Here is a 19,693-nt window from a genome sequence, read left to right as displayed (position 1 = left end):
TTATATTACCTAGTAAATGAAAGATTTAGGCTATTAAATACTTAAATTGAGAGTATTGAACATACTCATGTAAAAGGAAAATATACAATAAATAAAAATATTAAAAAATAATAGAAATATTCAAATATAAGACATAAAAAATTTAATTGACATACATCATTTTAACATGATTACATAAATGTTATGATAAGATGAAAAATATATTAAAGATGCGAATGAGTTTCATGACAAATCAAATAATTAGAAGAAATAAAAAATTAAGAAATATATATATATATATATGGTTACTTAATTAATTGTAAATATTTTAATAATTTAAATGATGATGGAGATATGGCGGAGACGGTATTATGGCAGGGATATGTACATATCCATAACCATCCTCATACCCAATTGAAAAAGTTGGGGATTTCCCATATCCATACCCAGTCAATGGGGAATTCCCCGTCAAAACGGAAACGAGTTCGGACAATATCCACGAAGACGGATTTATTTGTCATCTCTAATTTTGATATCTTAAAATATTTAATGAAAATCCGCACCGAAGACTATTACTTATCAGTCTTACAAATACTTCCTAATTTATTAATTTGTTTAACCTTCAGTTTAAACTGTATCCATTTTTATCTATGTAGTACAATGGCTCACGCTCTAGTGTATTCCAATAGAGTTAAAAGTTTTTTTTTTTTTTTATTATTGGATTCCATGACATACGTACTGTATATGATATAAATTCTTTAAATGGATAGTCTCCATGCACCCATTTTCCCCATCACACATTAATTGCATATGGCTAATTGAAAAGGAAAGTTTCAAGGATATGAGAGTGGAATGAAATTAGATTCTATAGTTAATAAATATTTGTATAGGAATATAGGTCTGATAAATTTCGTTAGCTGTCAATATCTAAAATTTGTATAATTCAAAATTAATAATAATTTATATCAATTTTTACAGAATAAATATGCTAAATTATACATACATGCATTTATTGAGATTTGTTATAAGACAATTATACATTTCTAAAGGTTAACTAATTGGTTGAGGAATATATTTGTAGACAATTGTCATGTATTATTAGTTTTATTTATATATAAAAAAGGAGTAGGTGGTTGTGCATATTTTAATTGTCATTTTATAAATATGTATGTTATGTATAAATGTTTTGCATTGGTGTATTCGAATTTAATGAATTCACATGCATTGTTTTTCTTAAAATGGACTTAATTATAGTTATGATAATAAATATTAAAAGCCGAAAAGTATGTTGATGGGACACTAATAATTCACAATGAAGAATGATTAGAAATTTTAAGTTTCATTTAATTAAGAGAATATTACTTACTAAGAGACTTAACAAAATAAATAATAATAAAGAATTAAATGATAAATGGATTAAAAATTTATAAAAGAAGGGATTAACGATAATGTATTCACAATCTATACTTTTTATTTTTCATTAAAAAAGAGAAAAATAGTTGATGGAACAAATTATTCCTCTTAATAATTTAACTCTTTTAAAAATCTTAATTAGTAATTTGATAATATGTCATTTACTTTGTCATATTGGGTTAATAATAATGAAGTAACATTTTTTTTTGTTGTTTGTTTGATGCACTCAGTTTTGAGAGTCATGATATCATTTTAAAATTAATATTGAAAGAACACAGTGTTACTTTTAAAATCTTGAACTGCATCCATCGACTCATCATAAGACAGAAGAGAATCCGACAGTCAAAACAAACAACCAAGAGTCAAACACTTCCATCCATAGCTGTTAGTTAAACTTTCTATAAACGAACAAATGAATATGTTTTCTTTGTTGCTATAGCCAGAAAAGGAAACCTTATAAAACCAAAATATATATAAATGTGATTTCTTTGTGATTAAGGTAACGTTTGGCAGAAAAGGAAATAACATATATGGAGTGAGAAACTGATTCTCTTGTGATTCATAAAATTTAATTCATTGGCTGTAAGACATCACATATATACGTTCTCACTTTCAACATGTAATGCAATGTTAATATATTTCACTAGGTGAAATTACAATATGAAATCCATTTCTGTCTTTTTTATTTTATTTTGCGGAAATTCTTTTTATATAATTTTCGGAATTTTTATGTTTAACTTGTGCTATATATTGTATATTGTATATTTTATTTTTCTTGAAGATGTTATAAAAAAACTTATCTAAATATATTTTCAATATATGTTAATATTATTTTAGAAATCAAAATTGTTTGAGACAAAATTGAAATTTAAGAAAACTAAAACCCAATATATATTATACATAAAAAATTAAAATTATAATTAAGAATGGTTAGGATTCAAGTATGAGTCTAAATCTCAATAGAAATAAAAAAATTGAACACAAGATGAAGATCCATAAAACTATTATTTTTAAATTATTTTGTTGGAAGTAGTGTGGTTTTGACTTATATATCATTGGTATTGTGTCTTTCCTATGAATTCTTTCTTTTTGAAAGATTTATAAGTAAGTCAATAATTAGTCTTGGTGACAAGCTCATATGAGCAGAATATAATCCTTACGTCGAAAGTTTTTCTAATAAAGACTTTCAAGTAAAGATTTTTCGTTAAAATAACCTTCCAAAAATTATCAAAAACTTAAAATTATTTAAAAAAGTTATGATCCATGACAAACTACTATGATAAAAATATAAAGTGGATTGATTATATTTATTTTTGCTTTTTAAAGTACAAATACTTCAATATTTGTTAAATAATTATATATATATATATATATATATATATATATATATATATATATATATTCTCTTCTATTCAAAAAATTTGAACGATACCCGTGTTGATACACCTATTCGCTGAATTTGGATATTCTTCAGACGAATTGAAATATTTTTTTTTTTTTGTATTTTTCAATTAAACATTTCTACGACTTTATTTGTTGTAAGTATCTATATCATTATGAAAAAAAAAACATTCTTATAACTATTTTAAATAATATTTTTAGTTAAAAATTCTATCGTTTAATAAAATAAATAATTGTAATAAATATGTAACTACTTAAAAATAACTACACATTTGTTCTATTAAAAACAACCCTCACCTATATGTCTATTATAAATCATTCTTATTAAATTACTCACCTTCTATAAATTATAACTAGAACGAACTATTTGAGTGAAGAAGAGCAGTTAGTAGGAGAAAATTAATTAATTAATTAATTAATTAACTAACTGTCTGTGTTTTGTATATGTGTTTACAGGGAGTTGGAAAAGGGATTTAGTTTGTGTGTTGATGGTTATTTGTGTGGCCGAGCGGTTCCTCTATAAGGGAGCAATTGAACGCAAACAGAGACACAGTCTTACGTTGTGACGACGATGACCGGACAATCTAGGAAGTGGATGGTTCTGGTGGCGACCATCTGGATTCAGGCCTTCACCGGCACAAACTTCGACTTCTCCGACTATTCCTCTTCCCTCAAATCCCTTCTCAACATCTCTCAGATCAAACTCAACTACCTCGCAACCGCCAACGACATGGGCAAGGTCTTCGGTTGGTCCTCCGGCCTCGCCCTCTCTCGTCTCCCGCTCTCCGTCGTCATCTTCATCGCCTCCGCCATGGGACTCCTCGGCTACGGCCTACAGTGGCTCGCCATCAATAACTTCATCGCCTTGCCTTATTACCTGGTTTTCTCTTCTTCCCTTCATCTTCATGCATACGACAAATATTCTTCTATTTTTTCTTTCTCTTCATCCACATTAGTATAACCTAATGTCTGTGTATTACTTTACCTTACTCAAGCTTAACTAGGGTTAAATATCTAGAGCCAAATATTTTCTTGCCAATAATGTAATGTAATTTTAGTACATTCCTACTTTTCATAGACTTCCCGTTAAACAAAAAACCAATATTTCTTTTTTGTTTTTCCCAATTGGTAAAAGAAAAAATTACTTCTATATATACCTATTATTCAAAATAAAAATATTTATCTACATAATACTATTTATTGATTAGGGTCAGAGTTCGACTTTTAAGAAATCAAACTTTCGTTTCTAACTTGATTTTCGTTTTTTCTCTCAAACTAAATTAATTTTTTTGCTTTCTTCTCAAAATTTACTTTCGTTTTTATATAAACTATTAAACTAAATTAATTAATATTAATTGAATGATTAATATATTTTTTATTATTAATAAATTTATTTATCTACTTTGTTTTTGTTATTTACTGTTTTTTTTTTTAATTTTGAATTGATGCTTCTTATTTTAATAAATAATATTTACGTTTTTAATATTTCTTTAAATTTGAGTTATTTCTATGTTGAGAAGATAATGGTTATCATATTGAAAATGTTCCATAGATCTTTACAGTATCAAATTAAATTATTAATTTAAATTGTATCTTAAATTTCCAATTTTTATTTTCAAAGAATCTTTTTTGTAAGAACTTAAAATGTTATATTTTTCAAAAATACTACGGTGCTTAAAAGTAATAATTGTAACCACGTCATCTTATTAAAAACACACCACATCTTAATTTAATTACATAATTAAATTAAGAATATTTAATTCATTAAAATACTTGTATACATTCTTTATTATTTTACTTCCGTGAAATATTTACAAATATCATTAGACCAAAACTAAATCTATTTATTGCATTTTTAAAACATTTATTACACTTAAAAAATATATATCCTACATCAATTGATTACTAGAAACAAAATATTACAATAAATTTAATCTCTTATGTATATCTTAGATAATTAAGTTAATAAATAGATTTAATTATAAACACAATGAATTATTAATTTAAATCAATACTTAAATTTGTAACTTATATTATCAAGTAGCTTGATATTTTTTTAAGAGAATCTCAATACTAATTTTATTTAAAAATTTACTTAAAAAATTATAAAAATAAATTTCAAATAACATTAATATTGTAATCTATTAACTAATTTAAGTATTATAATTTTAAACTTTAAAATTTCTGAAACCTTATTTTCAAAAAATTAAGTAAAAGAATTCAGTTTTTAAGAATGAAGAATTTGGTTATAAATATGGTGAGTAATATGCTACCTAGAATCTTTTTTGGCAATACATAAGAAAAAAAAAATATTTTGAAAACGTATTTTTTAGCAGTCAAAAAAAAATAAAAATCTTTGAATTCTTAGCATGGAGAGAGTTATGGCCTTGACTGACAAGTAGCACTTGGTTATGGATGATGGCCTTGTGGTGCACACCTTCCTTACGTACATTACATACACTTCATTAATTCTTCTCATACCACCAACCCTTCACTTTTCTATCTTCTATCAATTTTTTCTCTTTTTTCACACATCACAATAATTTGTGGTCCACTCCTTTCTTGTCTTTTACTAATAAGTTCTAACCATTATCATCATTAACCCATTTTAATGAACTAGTAACTTAGACAATAAAAATTAACAAAACTTGTTGAAGGGTACCAGGAATCTGCTTCGGCGATTTTTATCACTACAGTACACAACACTACACTCCATTCCCAAGGACAGGTCTAATAAAAATTGTAGTTTTGGCTAGTTTTGAAAGGTTCCTCATAGATTTGAATGGACTTCAAAAAGAAGAGCTTTCAACGGACCATATATTTCTTTCGGAAAAGGACAGAAGCTGTCATATTTTCCTCCGTGAATCTTTTATATTTATCGTCCTGTTATGTTTAGTTGTGTTTTGTGGTCGTGTTTTCCAAACACGTCTCATTTCACAACTTCTCAACTGTAACTGCTGGTCCCAATGGCCAAAACTCCAAACCGTACCCATTTGACGTGGTTCTTTTCTGCACGCCACTTCGTCTGCATGTACCACACACCAGAAAAGATTACAAAAATTATGCTTTTACAGTCTCTTTCTCCTATACAATGATAACGATTTTATATAACTTTATGATAATAAAACTTTTTTACTCGTATCTATATTGTTATACTACTAAAATAAGATTATCAAATACTCGTATACAAGATCAAGGGTGTGTAAATATGATTGTGGAACATACATTCTTGCACAAGAAATTATTCACATAAACGAGAAATGATAACAACTTTGGAAATTTTCTTTAACCAAACTATTGTGAAGTTGTGATGTATTAATACAGAAAGTTGCTTATGTTGATTTTCAGGTTAATTAGCTTTTTGTTTTGTGTGTGGCAGTTCTTTCTTCTGAGTTTGTTGAGTGGCTGCAGCATCTGTTGGTTCAACACAGTGTGTTTTGTTCTTTGCATTAGGAATTTTCCAGTGAACAGACCCCTTGCATTGTCACTCACAGTGAGTTTCAATGGTGTGAGTGCTGCACTCTACACACTTGCGGCCAATTCAATAGACCCTTCATCGGATTCACTCTACCTTCTCTTGAACGCCCTTGTGCCTCTTCTCACTTCTCTTGCAGCACTAATCCCAATTCTTCTTCAACCTCCTTTAGACTCTCTCTCAAGATCTGCAGATGCTGCTCGCAGAAACTCAGTGATATTTCTAATACTCAACTTCCTCGCCATCTTCACTGGCATTTACCTCCTCCTCTTTGCCTCATCAACTTCTGATGAAGCCACCTCGAGGCTCTACTTTGGTGGGGCCATTTTTCTCCTCATATCCCCACTATGCATCCCTGGCACCATCTATGCTCGAGATTGGTTTCACAATGCCATCAATTCCAGCTTTCAGATGGAAGGCTCTGGTTTCCTTCTTGTTCATGTTGATGATCTTGAGCTTCACAAGGAACTCCTCACCAGTACTCTCAACCTCAGCAATGGAGAAGATCACGGCCTGTTGGGTGAGAATGGATCAATGCATGGAAGTCAGAGGGCAAAAACCAGTGGCATGGGCTGTGACAAGGTGCTTGCTCAGGATCAGTTGGCAATTCTAGGAGAAGAGCACACCGCTGCAGAGGTTGTCCGGAGGGTGGATTTCTGGCTCTATTATATTGCATACTTCTGTGGTGGCACAATTGGTCTTGTCTATAGCAACAATCTGGGACAGATAGCTCAATCTTTAGGCCTGAGTTCAAGTATATCTACCCTTGTCACATTATACTCATCATTTTCTTTCTTTGGTCGATTGCTTTCGGCTGTACCAGACTACATTCGAAAGTAAGTGTTTTCTCACCATTATCTATCATGTTTTGGTGAACTCTTTCTCTTAATACATATTTTGTTAGCATTCTCTTTATTAAGGAGTGAATCTTGTTTTGTAATATAAGTTTGTAGCAGTTATGATGATAGTATTTTTTTTCCAAAATGCAGCAAGTTCTACTTTGCAAGAACCGGATGGCTAGCCATTGGGCTTTTTCCAACCCCAGTTGCATTTATATTGCTTGCTGTATCAGACAGTGCAGCTGCACTTAAAGTTAGCACTGCACTGATTGGTCTGAGTTCTGGTTTCATCTTCGCAGCAGCAGTGGCAGTTACATCGGAACTATTTGGACCCAACAGTGTGAGTGTCAATCACAATATTCTCATAACGAACATTCCAATTGGGTCTCTTCTGTATGGTTTTCTGGCTGCAGCGATCTACGATGCCAATGCTTACTCAGTCACAGGTGACTTTATGGGTGACACACTGGTGTGCATGGGAAGGAAGTGCTACTTCTGGACATTTGTGTGGTGGGGAGCTATGTCTGTCTTAGGACTAGCTTCTAGTGTGCTCTTGTTCTTGAGAACCAAACACGCCTATGATCATTTTGAGAGACATCGTTCGAGGATTTGGGCGCAGTCGCTTGTATCTTAGCATATGACACCGCAGAAAGGTGGAAATCATAGAATTGTTGATGCTAAATCCTTTTGGTGCCTTTTGGTTAAAGGGTTTTGGTGCACTCTGTGATTAACACCAATTCAGTCACTGTCAGTAACTTCATTTAGCTGACCCAGCCTAGTGGTGATTGTGTTTTGGAAGTTCATAGCACCCTTGGGGGCATAATTATGTTCTTGCATAGTTCCTCTGATACGCCAACTACTAATGATTGAAGAATTGAAACAAAGACAGACTCTTCAAACCATACAAGTACCTGTGACTTTTCCTTCTGACTTGATTATCAGAAAGTATATATAGCTTCCTTTTTAAGCCTACTGTAATATATGTACAGGTAGGTAAAAAGTCTACTGTAACATCATAATCATATATAGAATATGGTCTTCCAATCCACAACGCGGATAAAGTGATACAGGAAATTATAATCACCAAAACAAAATCTAAAATTGACAAGCATTAAATTTGTTTTGTTACTGTTGTCTGAATAACAGAAGCAGATAAGACAATGATAGAAAGAAAAATATTACACCTCAATGATAGTTACAAAACTTATCTTCTTTTATGCATAGGAATAGTCTCTCATATGCCAACGCCATCTTTGTTGCCGTAAACATAGAAATTGCATATTCACGGCATGCATTTCCCCTCCTTGCAAGGCTTACCTTTCCTTCCTTCACCACTGCTTCAAGTGACTCCATTAGGGATTCCACGTTGGGAGAGAACATAAAGCCAAATTCATCATCCACCACAACACTACCTTTGATGCTAGGAAACCTTGATGCCAAAAGGGGTTTCCCACTCATCATGGCTTCCATCAGTGTAAGATCAAGCCCTTGTGGTCTAAGTGTGGGATTGACAAAAATGTCAATGGCATTGTAGAATGCTCGTAGCATGGAAGGACTCATGGATCCAAGAACAAGAGCTTGCTTTCCTAAATCCCTATATCGATTCTCCCATGGTCCTGAGCCAGCTACAATCAAATACACATTAGGGTGTTTTGTTATTAGCCTAGAGTATGCTTCGTGAAGGAGAGGGTGGCCTTTGTCCTTAACTAATCTTCCAGCGACACCAAGCACTAAACTAGCATTGCTTGGAATGCCAATTTTGGTTCTAAATTCCTTTCCCAATTCCACATCTTCTCTGAAGTCACCCTCATCAACTCCATTGAGAATCACATGCACTCTTCTGCTGGGGATTTGGTACACATCTCTTAACATCTCACCACAACTATCACTGATAGCAACATGGTGTGCATAGTTTCTGAAGAACCTTATCTCATTTAGAATCTTAGGGAGAACCCCGTATAAACCTTTGTCAAAATCCGGGGATCTTGGTTCATCGGCTCTACGAGCTAAGTCTTGGAAAAGGCTAGATTGCAAACTCTCAAGTGCTATGCCATGCCATGAAACTGCAAGGTTTGGAAGGTCGCGAGCGAGCCAATGAGGAAGTGCTACACTTTCTGAGTGAACAACATCGAAGGGTTCTTTCTGGTTTTGTTCCAGAAACTGTTCCCATGCTTTGTTGTAGCGCCACTTTCCTGGCTCCCCTTCATGGCAATGGATGAAGGGCGAAGAGGGTGCATTAACATCGTCTTGGTGATTGGTTGTGTCTGAAGAAAAGGTTGAAGAGGTTTCTTCTTGTGGAGGAGAGGTAAATATATGAACCTTGTGGCCCCGCTGAACAAGAGCAGTGTGAAGTGTGTATGCATGGCGCTCCATGCCACCAGGAGTCGTTCCAATAGGCCATTTTCTAGAGAAGACAGCGATTTTAAGAGGTACAGGTGAAGGGTTCTGTTCCAGAAAGGGGAGTTTGTTCCAAGCGAATTCGGCTAAAAGAAGATCACCAGACCAGGTTTTGGAGAGGGTGGTGCATGTGGTGGGTGTGTGGAGGAGGAAAAATGCTGGTATGGTGAAGAGGACAAGGAAGAAAAGGGTGACACAGAAAGTAAATTTAGAAGGGGAACTGGACTTCTTGGATTTGTTGTTGAAGGCCATTTGTTAAAGGAATTCTGAAAATTTGTACATAGATTTTGTTTTTGTGTTTTGAATTTTGTAGTCTATGAGGTGGAAGACAGGAATTATCTATGGGGTGGGGGAGGTAGGCATGCAATGAACCTTTTAGTTAGATTTTACTCTAATTGCATTTCTCACGCCCCTTTTGAGGGAAAAAAGTGAATTCATGTGGCTGAGGTTTCGTAGGTTTCTGAATCAGAAACTTTATTTAACATCCACACTCACGCCAGAATGGACTTGAGAGAAATTTAAAGTCATTATTAACATGCTGAATTCCTGGTTAAGTTTTATCTTATGTAGAAAGAAGGAAACCACAAGTTTGGTTAATTACAAATCTACAACTTGTTCTTCTAGTAATTTAGAATTTTGCATGTTCTGATGCCACACGAACTGAAGCAGAGTAGCTAGCTTAAGAAATTCGAACATTAATTTTTCCACATCACTTGAATAGCATATCCTAGTAAAAGAATAGGGTGGATCCTGTTTCATAGAAGTTATTACACTCACAAAATTATTATGCAAATAGCATTTTATTTGGTAATTTTAACTTTCTATCACTATTACTCAATCAACTCTGTAAAAAAGCTTATTTTTATAATAGATTTGTCACATGTACTTCCTGGGGAACCGCTGAGCCTGATGGGGTTATTGCAATTTGCGTACATAATTTGGTCCCTTCTCTCCATTTTTGGAATATATTAATGCTAGTCAAATCATGTGACGTAATTGTAGGATTTGTCCAGTCCCAGTTGAAAATTCCTGGCTTGGTGGTTTTCCTTCTCAAGCATTGAATATAACTTTGAGTACATAACATTTACATGCTCTTGGAATCTCCCTTGATCTGTAAATCACATGGAAAGTCTTTAACTTGAAGAAATATGTTACGTTCTTACTTCTCTTGTTAAACCAGACATGGTCTTTAGTGACAACTTTTTTATCAGAACATGTCTTAACGATATTAAGATTTAAGATTAATTTTCTTGTATTCGTAAGATTTTCTTTAGTTGATAACTACAGTTAACAAGCATGTTGTCAGTTGACTTAAAAAGCTAGCTGATTTTCCTTTGGATGGGTTGAGAAGAAATCTGAATTGTCAAAGGAAGATTTTAATAATGTACACTCAATATATATTGCATTTATGTTTTATACATTTAGTTACATATATATGTAGGGTGGCTTGATAATTACTCTTACACCACATGATACTTCATTAAGAACCAATCTTCTGAAAGGTAGCAATCAAGTTTTTTTGCTGAGAACTGGTGATGGTTGCTTGTGGTTTGCACCAGCTCTAGTGTTCACATTCATCTTACTATTGTTGGAGACTTTATTCCTAGTAGATTTTTGTGACACTGGCCAGTGTCCACTGGTAACAGCCATGTCCTTGTAGTGTTGCAAGGCTTCAAGAGTTTCAACAATCATTGGCATTCTTGGTCTGTCTTTAGGATTCAAACTTATGCATTGCAGTGCCAAACGGGCAATTTCCTTTGCACCCTTCACAGAATATTGGCCTGCAAGCCTTGGATCCACAATGTACCTCAACCTCCTACTGCTATTCAAGTAAGGTTTTGACCAATCTACAAGGTTTTGCTCAGTCTTTGGTCTTGTTTTGTCCGTTGCTCTTCTTCCTGTCAGCAGTTCCAGCAGGACTACCCCAAAACTGTAGACATCACTTTTGGTTGTTAAATGCCCTGTACAGAATCATATTCTGCATTAAAATCTGCAAACTGTATACCAAATTTCATGACAAACTATTACATGGTTGGTTCCACATGGTTTGACCAATCTCCACAACAAACTTAGTTCTCATTACCAAAAAGTACCCGGTCAAACACTATAATTAACCGTTAGAGAACGCATATCAACTAGAAATAAGTCAAATTCACAATATAGAAATGGATGCAAATCTCATCTTACAAGTCAGTTTTGTATAACTGAGTTAGATTTAAAATCCATATTGTTGAAAGTGATGAACATCTAATATGGAGATTGTCAACATTTTAAATTTTCCCAAAGGAATTATCAACATAGCATATGGAGATTGGTCATGATTGTAGATCATATAATAACATAATAATTTCTACCCAATTGGCAGCAGTTATTAGTTGAAATTCCACTTATTTTCTCCTTATGGAAGTAACAAACATGCCAGAAAATAGGTACACATTAGATTTGCTAACCCTACCTGTTGAGATGTATTCTGGGGCTGCATATCCATAAGTGCCCATGACTCTGGTTGAAACATGTGTGTTTGATCCCTCTGGCCCCATTTTTGCAAGTCCAAAATCTGACAATTTTGCTGTGAACTCCTATTATAAACAGAAGCAGATGATGCATAAAAACTCATTGGATTTAGTTTCTTGTGTTATTTTACAGTTTTAATCAATAACAAAGAGAATGATTGGTAATTGATTACGTACTGAATCAAGCAAAACATTGGAAGTCTTGAAGTCTCTATAAATGACTGGTTTCTCAGCTCCATGCAAAAAGGAAAGGCCTTTAGCAGCACCTATTGCAATTTTTAATCTTGTTCCCCATGGAAGTGATGTTAGCCCTGCAATTACTCATTGTTTGTTTAATGTTTTCAGATACAAAATTCTACTTTCTAAAATTTCTCTGTTACCTCAACACAATTGCAAGTGTTTGTCCTATGAACACATTTCTGTTTTCTGAAAAATTGTCTCTTCAGCATAAGAACAGAGAGAACTTGAAGAAGAGATTAAGAAAACTTCTCCCAGTTGTTTCTGTAGTTTTGTTTTTGAAATACTTTAACAATTTTCAAAAGTTAACAGAATTTGCATGATAAATTGATTGTTGAGTAAATTGTTTTAGAAAACATAAAATAGTAAGAAGTGAAAATCAACAAAGTTAAAAAAGGATTTTGATGCATACTTCTGAAGAGGTGATTCTCCAAACTTCCACGTGGCATGAATTCATAGACAAGTAATCGTTCTTCATCTTCACAACAATATCCAATCAACTTAACCAAATTGGGGTGTCTTAGCTGCCCAAGAAAAATCACTTCTGCCTGCAATCCAAATCAATTATTCAATTTGCTCATTGTAGTTTTTCATTTATAAGTGGTTCATTCACCAAATTTCAACATAAAAATAAATACAAAACATTTCAATCCTTTTCACTATTGATGAAATTGGATAAATTAAAAATAAAAACAAAGAACTTAATAAAGTTGCACCATATATTTCCCCATGCATTTCTGACATCTAATTGGATAATTCTTGTTTCTTTACTCTGGTTTTTCTCAAATATAATAAATAATGGTCTTTGTAAACTATTAACATTAATATACTATTTTCTTTAACTTTTCTTGTACTGTAAGGGATTGACTTGCATCCATCCTTCCAAGAATCTAAATAATAAAATATGAACACAAAAATGATATAATAATAATGCAGGACAATACTAAAGTCTTGTAAGTTAGTACAAAATTCCCTGACTTTTCTCTTTGGATGCCCAATCAAATGAGTTGATGAAGGATTTAGTCAACCCCCACTAGTTTCATCACACTCATTCCTAAAAATGAATAGCCAAGATTCTGATTCCAACAACTACACCACCAAAACTAAACGACCCTGATAATGACTTGTAAATTTAATTACATGAATATATCAAAGGTTTCTTTTTTCCTCAAGCAAGTTACTTAAAATCGAATCTTGCGAAAGAAAAGATGAAAGACCACTTGTAATCGTAGAGTGATGTTAAACTATCATGCCAAAATTAGATTTCGTCTATATCCCAAATTTTGATACTGAATTTTAAAAGTGAATGGATATAATCTTTGTATTAAAAACGTCTCAGGTTTGATGTTTATTGACACTGTTTGATAGATTAAGAGTACTATCTTAGTTCACATTTAAAATAATGTAAAGATGAAAATGTATGAGACGAAAGGTGATACTACTCACTAGCCATTCACGGTGTCCTTGCAAGCCTTCAATGTCAAGAAGCTTGACAGCAACAGGTTGTGCCTTCAAACCGAGTCTGAGATGATCATCTACGTAGCCCTTATGCACAGTTCCAAACCCTCCTTCTCCCAGCAAGAAGTTGCTGCTGAAATTCTGCGTTATGGCACGCAACTCACTCAGCTGAAAATCAAACAAATCCGACCCAAAAGACTGTGCAAGATCCTCATTGATTCGCACAGACGAAGAACGACTGAGATCAGAGAAGGAGAGTCTCCTGAACGATGGCAAAGGAGCAATGTTCTTTGACAAGTCAGAACGTGAAGGCTTGCACCTGCTGAAGTTCTTGAAAACCGTTTGGTCCTCTGTGGAGCAGCAATTTGCAGTGAAGGGTCTCCATGCCTTTGATGGTTCCTTCATTTCCTAAAGTTATAAGGTCTTGTGAGAAAGAATTGTGCTCTTCTGCAAAATATAAGTACCAAGAATATTGTACAATATATGGTAAAGTTTTCCTACATTTGATGGAGACTTGGGAAAAGATATTCTTTCTTCAACTGCTCTCTAACCACTCTGGTAATTTTTGGAGACATTATTATATGTTTTCATATGTTTGTTTACTTATGTATACCTTGTTTTGTTCTCTATTTTGTCATCTATGTAGTGTCTTCATGCACAATACACCAATGTCTTTTTGTACGTAACATTACTATAGGTCCACGACACACACCTTTCACATAAACATATACATATACATATGTATATGTATATGTATGTATTTATTAATTCAGTTAATTCAGGACTGACATGAACACTGATATTTATGCTGTTTGACAGTATGAAAAGTTTTACAGATATTTTTGTATAGATAGTGTATTATAGAAGAAGTTATCGAGTATAATAAGATTGTATGTAGTGAAAGTTACTAATTTTAGAGTGAAGTTGTTACTGTAATCATGGCCAGGTGGCGTAAGGATACATTTAATTATAGTGTATAATAATTCAGATAGGATAGAAGCTTATCTGTTCCATGAGGAGAATATTATGGTTTGATGCATAATTTATGTTAACAGGTGTGATTAAGAAAAGTTAATGAATGTGATTGAATAGAGTATATATGTGTGGTAATGATTTGGTAACCTAAGTAACGTATAAATGAGAACAGTGACGAAGGGAATGATAGCATCAATTTGTGTCTTGATTCGGAAATACAAGAATTAATGTGAAGAGGAGCAGTTGCAGGTTGAAGTGCTGGATAAGGTATTCGACAAGGTGGTCCAAAAAGTCAATATTATAATGAACACAAAACTAGGTAGTGAATGAGGTATACACATTACGTACAATTTCAACAACCAGATAAAAAGTTAAACCAGTCCAATGTTAATTTTGTCAAACTTTGAAAACTTGGTCATGTCATGGCAATATCATTTGAATCACTTTCAACCTAAAATCACTTTCGATGTTGCTTCATATAGCTTCTAGTGTGTGTATTCAATTAATCACAAAATCAGTTTAAAATTGTTAGAAATAAGCTTAACTCAATCTTACAAAATCGGTTTGTAGGGTGAAGTTTGTATCTCACTTATATATTCTGAATTGGCCTTATATATTCTGAATTGACCTTATCTCTAGTCGATGTGGGAATTCCAACAAAAGTTGAAGGAGATCAAATGTGATGATTTTGTATGCAACCAGAGATGTATAATGTATGTTTCTGTATATAATTAAGGAAGTGGGTTTGTTAGTGCTGTTTATATAAATTTAACATGTGGATTTATTTCTAAAACTTTTATTAAAATATTAGTGTTATTCTATCTTTTGTTAATTATTCTGCTAAGTTACTAATAATTTATCTTTTGCTTTTTAACTTTTCTTTTTCTTTGTGTTAGATTTTCTTTATTTCTAATCATTATCCAAACCAAATTGGACGTAGATTTGTCACAGCAATGTGTTGCATTTTTTTTTCATAACGTGGAATATAGTTAATATAACATGCTATAACACAAGGAGAAGTTTACATGTTCATAATGTTCTTTCTTTTTATATTTTTCCAAACAAAAATTGAGTGTTAACTAAAATATCACGTGTCTCCTTTCTTTTCCTTTTTTTCATTATTTTATGTATAACCATTATTTAAATTTTAATAGTCTCGTTTTAATAATTATAAAGAAAAAGAAAAATTCAAAAATAAACAAAAGCCAATGTATACTTTTGATGTTAAAATACAATCAATGTATACATTTGAATAACACTAATTAAAACAAAAATGTTTCAAATTCAAAAGAGAGAAATTCTTTAACCTTTCATACTTTCACCAGGGAATATTTATAAAAGTCTAATTTCAATTCTTCATGCATATAGACACTTCTCTTGAAAAAGTCAAATACAAGTCTTTGGTGGACAAGGTCAACAGCCATATCTTCTTGAATAGTTCCTTTACAATACCAATCTGATCCATAACTTCAAGCTAAAGAAATCAGAAATTATTAAATGATACAATTTCAATTAGAAAAAAAAATACATTGACTAAAAGGACCACCCAATACTATGAAACATATATACAATAATCTCTCAAAATGAATCCACCCAAAACCAATCAAGAAACAAAATCACAAGTATTTGATTCTTTTTGGGGTTCATTAAGAACTGGTTTGAATGCAGAAAGATCAATTTTTGCTGATTCCTGCTTCACCCATTGGACAACCCTCTCTGCTTCTCTGTTAACCTTTTCTTCCTCTTCCAGAGCTTTCTTGAACCTCTTTTCTTGTTCTTTCACAGAAAACGTGCTTCTGTCAGATAGCATCTCATCGTTCTTTCCCCAATGAACGTCTTCTGAACTCAACACTTGTTTGTTTCTGCCATTCCCACCAACAACACTCTTCTTGGTGGAAGAGAAGCAAAAGCAACATGCTGATCCTCCTTCATACTCTGACTCCATCATCAAGTTCTGGGGATCACAAAAACCAACCCTTCTAGTTTGTTGAATAAGTAATTAAAATGATTGAAGAATGTGAAAAATTGTGGAGTTGTTGAGATGAGGTGTTATTTGAAGAAAAGGAAAGAGAGATTAATATGAATGTGTTGGTTTTGGTTGAGATGTTGGGACCCATTTGAAGCAATTTGATTGAAATTGTTAACATTGAATGAGGTGGTGATGTGTTTATGTCAAAGATTCTATATGGCATGTGGGAACACTCATTTCATTTTTTTTATTTTATTTTAATTTTCTTTGAAAGGTAATAGGAGATGGTGATGGAGACCTAAACAAAAATTACATTCCTTATGAAGACAACAAGAGTTAGTACAGTTAAAAGATATTTCAGCCAAATCAACATTCACCATTGATTGAATTCAATATATTAAAATGATAATTAGTTAAAAATTACAGTAAACTAATATATTAATTTAAATTTTTAAAATTTAATAGTTCTTGAATAGTACTCTTTGAATGGAATGGGATCACTTTAAATTTTAAATAACAATTAATGATATTTAGAAAAATAATATGATTAAGAATATTAGAAGAAAATATTTAGAATATTAAAGTAAAGGCACCTTTAAAAAAAACAATAAGGTTGATATTTAATTTGACAATATTTTTAAATTTTTTCGAATAATTGTTTTAATTTTATGGTATAGATATTTCTAAATGTAGTAAATTGTGATATACTCACTATAATTCTACTTTTATTCTCCATCACTATTTCTATTTTTTTATAACTCTAATTATATCCACTCTAATTCTATATTTCCTTTTACTTCCTTTTTTATTTCTTATTATATGTAATATTTTATCTATATCTTTATTTTACCAAAGAATAAATTACCATTAATTTCAAAATTCCATTTTTTTAAAATAAATTACATTTTTTCACCATGATAAATACTACATTACATTTTTTATCTCAAAAAAGTCTACATACTAAAGATTAATGTATTTCGCACTTTAATTACTAATATAGAAATGTATTTGAAGTAGGCGTTTTCCTCTTCAGTTGAATTCCTATTTATTAAATTTAAAATTTTAGGAATTTTATTAAATTTAAAATTTGAGGAAATGGAACAAAATTTTTGGTTGAAGAAGTAAAACTGTACAATAATTTTATTAAATATATCATCAATTATAAAATGAAACTGCAGATCAAGATAGAAAATAATACCAACAATTTACAAATGTAAGTTTTGTCAATTAAATCATAACTCATCAAATTAACCACATCTCAATCAACTCTTGAATGTCTCATTATAACTGTAATTAACATAAATCTTTTCTAATTTCAATACTGTGAGAAGTAAAATGAGATAAAAAAAAAAAAAGTTATAGCGTCCAGAAGAAAATATGCCACGTGTCCGTATCTACAGGCACTACGTGAAGTAGTGGGTCCCAAAAATGCGCGCGTGGACCCCACTCTCCAAAACGGCGCAATTAGCCGTTGGCAACCGAACCTCGTCACGCTCTTGTTGCTGTTCTCTTCTTCCTCTTTTCCATTCACACACACTTTTCACAACAACACTCACTCACCTTAAGCAACACAAACAAACCACAGTGCATTCCCGACAAAACAACAATGGTGGGTTTCTACGACTTCTCCGACACCGACAACGAGTCCGCCATAGAAGAAATTATCTCACAGGCCCAAGATGCATGCGTTTTGGACCAACTCTCCGCCATCAACTGCGCCGGAATCACCAACTCCGTCCTCCCTTCCCACCTCGAAACCCGTTTCCGCAACCTCAAATCCTTTCCACCGACCAAAGCTCGCACATTTCCAACCCCCACTTCAAGAAACGAGCCAAGTTTCAATTTTTCGTCCTCCAAACAGAATCCAGATTCTGGGTACACTTCTTCGCATGACAAAAAGGGAGTGGAAGAAAAAGCCAAAGATGAGTCTGTTTCTTCGCCCCCTTTTACACCTTCTTCCTCTGAGGAAAGTTCCATGTCTTCCATTTTCAAACCGGCGCAAAAGAACGGTTCCAAACAGCACTCTCCTTTGAGGTCTTCCGGTTCCCCTTCTCCTTCGCCTCCTCGGAGGAGGGGTTGCCTGTGGTGCTCTCCCAAGAAGAAGGAGCAGAAGAAGAAAGGTAAGGAGAATTGGGGTGACGAGATTTTGTCTTCATTGGGAAGCTTCTCCATGAAGGAACAGCAGAAGATACTGAAGAAGGCGATGAAGGAAGAAGAAAAGGTTAGCCGCGAGGCTGAAAAGATCGTGCAGTGGGCCAAGCAAGCATCTTCAAGAATGAAAGCTTCTGACATTGATGATGAACTCACCGATTAAAGCATTGAATGTTGGGGTCTCTATGTCACTTTACTCTTCTGATGTTCAGATAAAAGAAAAGCAAAAATTGTATTTGTTGTCTTGTTGTTTTGGGGACAGTGGGTCTGTTAATTTCATTTTGCATATTGTCCCAATATTGCGTTTGTTATACTTTGCATCAATATAAAGATTTTACTTAGTTTATGGATTGCCTCGTTTGGCTGTATTGAGTTTATACAACTGATAATAGATATGGTTTTTTGCAATTTTATTTCGATTTGGTGTAGTTGTATTTTAGATGTTATATTACTCTAATCGTGGTTTTACTATAGTTTGCCGGTTGGTAATATGTCGCAATTAAATGGTCTTCTTTGTTCCAATTTGATTTTTGTTTTGGACTTCAATCTGTGATGTGTCAAGGTTATATGATTAATCATAAGCATAATTTAGTTTTCTGAGTCGTTATAAACTTTAAAATACATATTTCACTGATTTTCAATTTTGTTTGTGGGTAGGAGGACTTCAATTATGCACAATTGTTTTTAATACTGTCCTTACAATATACATGAAAAATAATTGTCACGAATAGAAATAAAAGTATAATATTATGGTCCTCTCATGACACTCTTAACTTTATTTTATTTATTTATTTCATACATGTTCAGGGCAAAGATAACCCTTTAAGGAACTTATCTTGCAAGATAACAAAGATAACGTTTAAGGAATTTATGTTGTAAGCTAACA

General features: G+C 32.7%; 5 protein-coding genes across 5 annotated transcripts; 2 read left to right on the top strand and 3 right to left on the bottom strand.

The window, feature by feature from the left end:
- Positions 1 to 3,128: 3,128 nt before the first annotated feature.
- Positions 3,129 to 8,151, top strand: LOC114174042 (protein NUCLEAR FUSION DEFECTIVE 4-like). Its single transcript, XM_028058783.1, has 3 exons — positions 3,129 to 3,673; positions 6,173 to 7,104; positions 7,258 to 8,151. Exons 1-3 carry the CDS (start codon positions 3,365 to 3,367, stop codon positions 7,739 to 7,741), a joined length of 1,725 nt encoding a protein of 574 aa, XP_027914584.1. The 5' UTR covers positions 3,129 to 3,364; the 3' UTR covers positions 7,742 to 8,151.
- A 119-nt stretch (positions 8,152 to 8,270) lies between these two features.
- On the bottom strand, positions 8,271 to 9,984 carry LOC114174043. The gene has a single exon (XM_028058784.1). The coding sequence runs from the start codon at positions 9,754 to 9,756 to the stop codon at positions 8,293 to 8,295; it is 1,464 nt and encodes a 487-aa protein (XP_027914585.1). The 5' UTR covers positions 9,757 to 9,984; the 3' UTR covers positions 8,271 to 8,292.
- Positions 9,985 to 10,878: 894 nt separating this feature from the next.
- Positions 10,879 to 14,171, bottom strand: LOC114173279 (probable serine/threonine-protein kinase PBL15). Its single transcript, XM_028057563.1, has 5 exons — positions 13,701 to 14,171; positions 12,667 to 12,802; positions 12,195 to 12,328; positions 11,960 to 12,083; positions 10,879 to 11,465 (listed from the first exon to the last, which is right to left on the bottom strand). Exons 1-5 carry the CDS (start codon positions 14,115 to 14,117, stop codon positions 11,014 to 11,016), a joined length of 1,263 nt encoding a protein of 420 aa, XP_027913364.1. The 5' UTR covers positions 14,118 to 14,171; the 3' UTR covers positions 10,879 to 11,013.
- Positions 14,172 to 16,016: 1,845 nt separating this feature from the next.
- On the bottom strand, positions 16,017 to 16,821 carry LOC114173282. The gene has a single exon (XM_028057567.1). The coding sequence runs from the start codon at positions 16,633 to 16,635 to the stop codon at positions 16,291 to 16,293; it is 345 nt and encodes a 114-aa protein (XP_027913368.1). The 5' UTR covers positions 16,636 to 16,821; the 3' UTR covers positions 16,017 to 16,290.
- Positions 16,822 to 18,181: 1,360 nt separating this feature from the next.
- On the top strand, positions 18,182 to 19,153 carry LOC114173281. Its single transcript, XM_028057566.1, has one exon. It carries the CDS (start codon positions 18,263 to 18,265, stop codon positions 18,968 to 18,970), a length of 708 nt encoding a protein of 235 aa, XP_027913367.1. The 5' UTR covers positions 18,182 to 18,262; the 3' UTR covers positions 18,971 to 19,153.
- Positions 19,154 to 19,693: the final 540 nt, after the last annotated feature.

This window comes from Vigna unguiculata, chromosome 2 (assembly GCF_004118075.2).
Source record: "Vigna unguiculata cultivar IT97K-499-35 chromosome 2, ASM411807v1, whole genome shotgun sequence".
Classification (NCBI taxonomy): Eukaryota; Viridiplantae; Streptophyta; class Magnoliopsida; order Fabales; family Fabaceae; genus Vigna; species Vigna unguiculata.
The sequence above is the reverse complement of the archived record's forward strand: the minus strand, read 5'-3'. Positions and strand labels throughout refer to the sequence as shown.

Coding starts and splice junctions, on each gene's coding strand:
- LOC114174042 (XM_028058783.1), top strand. CDS start 3,365: ATGACCGGACAATCTAGGAAGTGGATGGTTCTGGTGGCGACCATCTGG. Junction 3,674..6,172: donor TCGCCTTGCCTTATTACCTG/GTTTTCTCTTCT, acceptor TGTGTGTGGCAG/TTCTTTCTTCTGAGTTTGTT. Junction 7,105..7,257: donor GTACCAGACTACATTCGAAA/GTAAGTGTTTTC, acceptor TCCAAAATGCAG/CAAGTTCTACTTTGCAAGAA.
- LOC114174043 (XM_028058784.1), bottom strand. CDS start 9,756: ATGGCCTTCAACAACAAATCCAAGAAGTCCAGTTCCCCTTCTAAATTT.
- LOC114173279 (XM_028057563.1), bottom strand. CDS start 14,117: ATGAAGGAACCATCAAAGGCATGGAGACCCTTCACTGCAAATTGCTGC. Junction 12,803..13,700: donor AAGGACACCGTGAATGGCTA/GTGAGTAGTATC, acceptor TTTGGATTGCAG/GCAGAAGTGATTTTTCTTGG. Junction 12,329..12,666: donor GGAGAATCACCTCTTCAGAA/GTATGCATCAAA, acceptor GAGTAATTGCAG/GGCTAACATCACTTCCATGG.
- LOC114173282 (XM_028057567.1), bottom strand. CDS start 16,635: ATGATGGAGTCAGAGTATGAAGGAGGATCAGCATGTTGCTTTTGCTTC.
- LOC114173281 (XM_028057566.1), top strand. CDS start 18,263: ATGGTGGGTTTCTACGACTTCTCCGACACCGACAACGAGTCCGCCATA.